The sequence below is a fragment of the Grammomys surdaster genome, unplaced genomic scaffold (assembly GCF_004785775.1).
Source record: "Grammomys surdaster isolate TR1022 unplaced genomic scaffold, NIH_TR_1.0 185, whole genome shotgun sequence".
Classification (NCBI taxonomy): Eukaryota; Metazoa; Chordata; class Mammalia; order Rodentia; family Muridae; genus Grammomys; species Grammomys surdaster.
The window spans coordinates 1,718,972-1,720,887 of record NW_021604630.1 but is presented as its reverse complement, the minus strand read 5'-3'; the positions used below and the strand labels follow the sequence as shown (position 1 = coordinate 1,720,887).

The window sequence follows — 1,916 nt, the reverse complement described above, 5'->3', positions numbered from 1 at the left end:
CAGAATATCACAGGGACCTGTAGCCAAGTTCCTAAGCATCGCCCCTGCAGTCTTTTCAAACTTCATGAGCCAGGTCCACATTGCCCATTGTCCTCTCAGCATGCTGAGCTTCCAAATCCCCACCATAGTGACATTCTCAGCCCTGCCTATAACATCCCAAGGATCTCCTTGCTCCTAGCTCCCGGGCTCTTTCATATCCCTCCTGCAGGTCACTTTTAAAGGCCCACAGACAACCGTATGACGCCAATAGCTCCATGTCTGATGTAAACTTTATGTTCTAGTTACTTTTCATGAAAGCGCATGACAAAGATGATGTATTTTTCAGCTTTCACTTACCGCAGAGCAGATAGCCTCCCTCCATGTGTGATGAAAACAGACATAATCTCCACCTTTCTAAGAGGACTTCTTAAGATAGATGGTTTGAAAATAAGACTCAGAAGTTCTTGTATGATTTACAGTCTGCAGGCATGAAGCTCATTGCAATGGATAACGATTACCATTCTGCCTGACTATACTCTCATAGATTTGAATCCCAATTATGGGTAATATGATTTCTGATTTTTCTAAACGTATCTTGTATTTGGTCCATGCTTTCAATTTCATAGACTGCCTGCCTGTTTCTTGTTTTTTGTTTTTTTGTTTTTTATTTTTTTCTCATCTTTGTCTTGCTTTGCTACAGTATTGTAGGCAGACAGAATGCAAAGAAGCTAGATTTTACATGAATGATCAAGTGTGCAGTACTTCTGGAACTTGCAACGGCCATGGAGTAAGTATTTATCGCAGCAATACGGCTTTAGCAATCCAATAAGAAGGCATTATAGACTTGTTTTTTTTTTTTGCCACTTTTATTCTGTATGGTGTCATTTATCAAATATATTAATTGTATTTTACTTTATTATATGATGTATTATACAACATATAACATAATATGATTACATATTATAAATATAATAAATATATTATATTTACTATATTTGTTATAATTTGTAACTTCAGCTTTCTCTTCTTAAGGAACTTGCCAACTAGCCACAGAATATAGATCTGGGTATGTCGAATATTTGATGATTATATGGAGTGGAGAATGTTCAGGGAGTGCGTTCTTGTGTAGCCACAGAACTATACAATCCTCTGCTTATAAAGACAAGGCAAGAGGCAGTAAACAGATGTTGTTAGAAAAGTCATTGCCAGCCTTACTAGAATCTGGGCTGCGCTGTGAAGCTAGAAAGTATTAAGTGACAAGACAATTAGCTGGATATTATTGGCAGCTGTGGTACTTGGGTGTGCTTCTAGGGAAGTTGAAAAAATAGATAAAAAACTGAAAAAGATAACTTAGCTTCAGAAACTTAAATATATCCTCTAAAGTATGGACAATTATAAGAGGAAACTTGGTGAATTTGTATTTAAACTAAATTTCCTAGAATGCAGTGCTACATGGTACTAAGTTCTTCTTTTAATCTATCCAGGTTTGCAACAATGTTAACCACTGTCATTGTGATATGGGATATTACCCTCCTTATTGCGAGCCACGAAAAGGAGAGTTTGGCAGTATTGATGATGGACACACATATTATATTGAAGGTTAGCATTCTTACAATTTTATTTATGAAATGTAGCACATTAGAGGCTAAGTTAAAGGTCCAATTCTTTATTACATAGTAGCCAATGTAGCAAACAGGGCTTTTCATAAGGTTAAAAAAATGGACCATATATTCTTTTCCTCTTAGTACTCAGATTGCACGTTAAGATCAAAGCATGCTCAGTGTCACCAATTTTAATGTAGAAATTCAATTCTTATAACTTGAATAGCTGATTTTAGTTGTTAGCATTGCATTGTCTCCAAAAGTAGTTCTTGTTTGGAATAGTATCAGTTATTCCATTGATATTCCCTCCCCTCCCTCCCTCCCTCCCTCCCTCCC

At 36.5% G+C, this 1,916-nt stretch overlaps 1 protein-coding gene across 2 annotated transcripts in view; it reads left to right on the top strand.

The window, feature by feature from the left end:
- The window catches only part of LOC114621943 (disintegrin and metalloproteinase domain-containing protein 5-like), a 74,910-nt gene that overhangs the window by 49,462 nt on the left and 23,532 nt on the right, over positions 1-1,916 (top strand). For both annotated transcript variants that reach the window (XM_028768290.1, XM_028768291.1), the window contains exons 17-18: positions 680-766; positions 1,464-1,578. In XM_028768290.1, the coding sequence (XP_028624123.1) occupies positions 680-766; positions 1,464-1,578 (202 nt within the window). The remainder of the gene's footprint in view (positions 1-679; positions 767-1,463; positions 1,579-1,916) is intronic.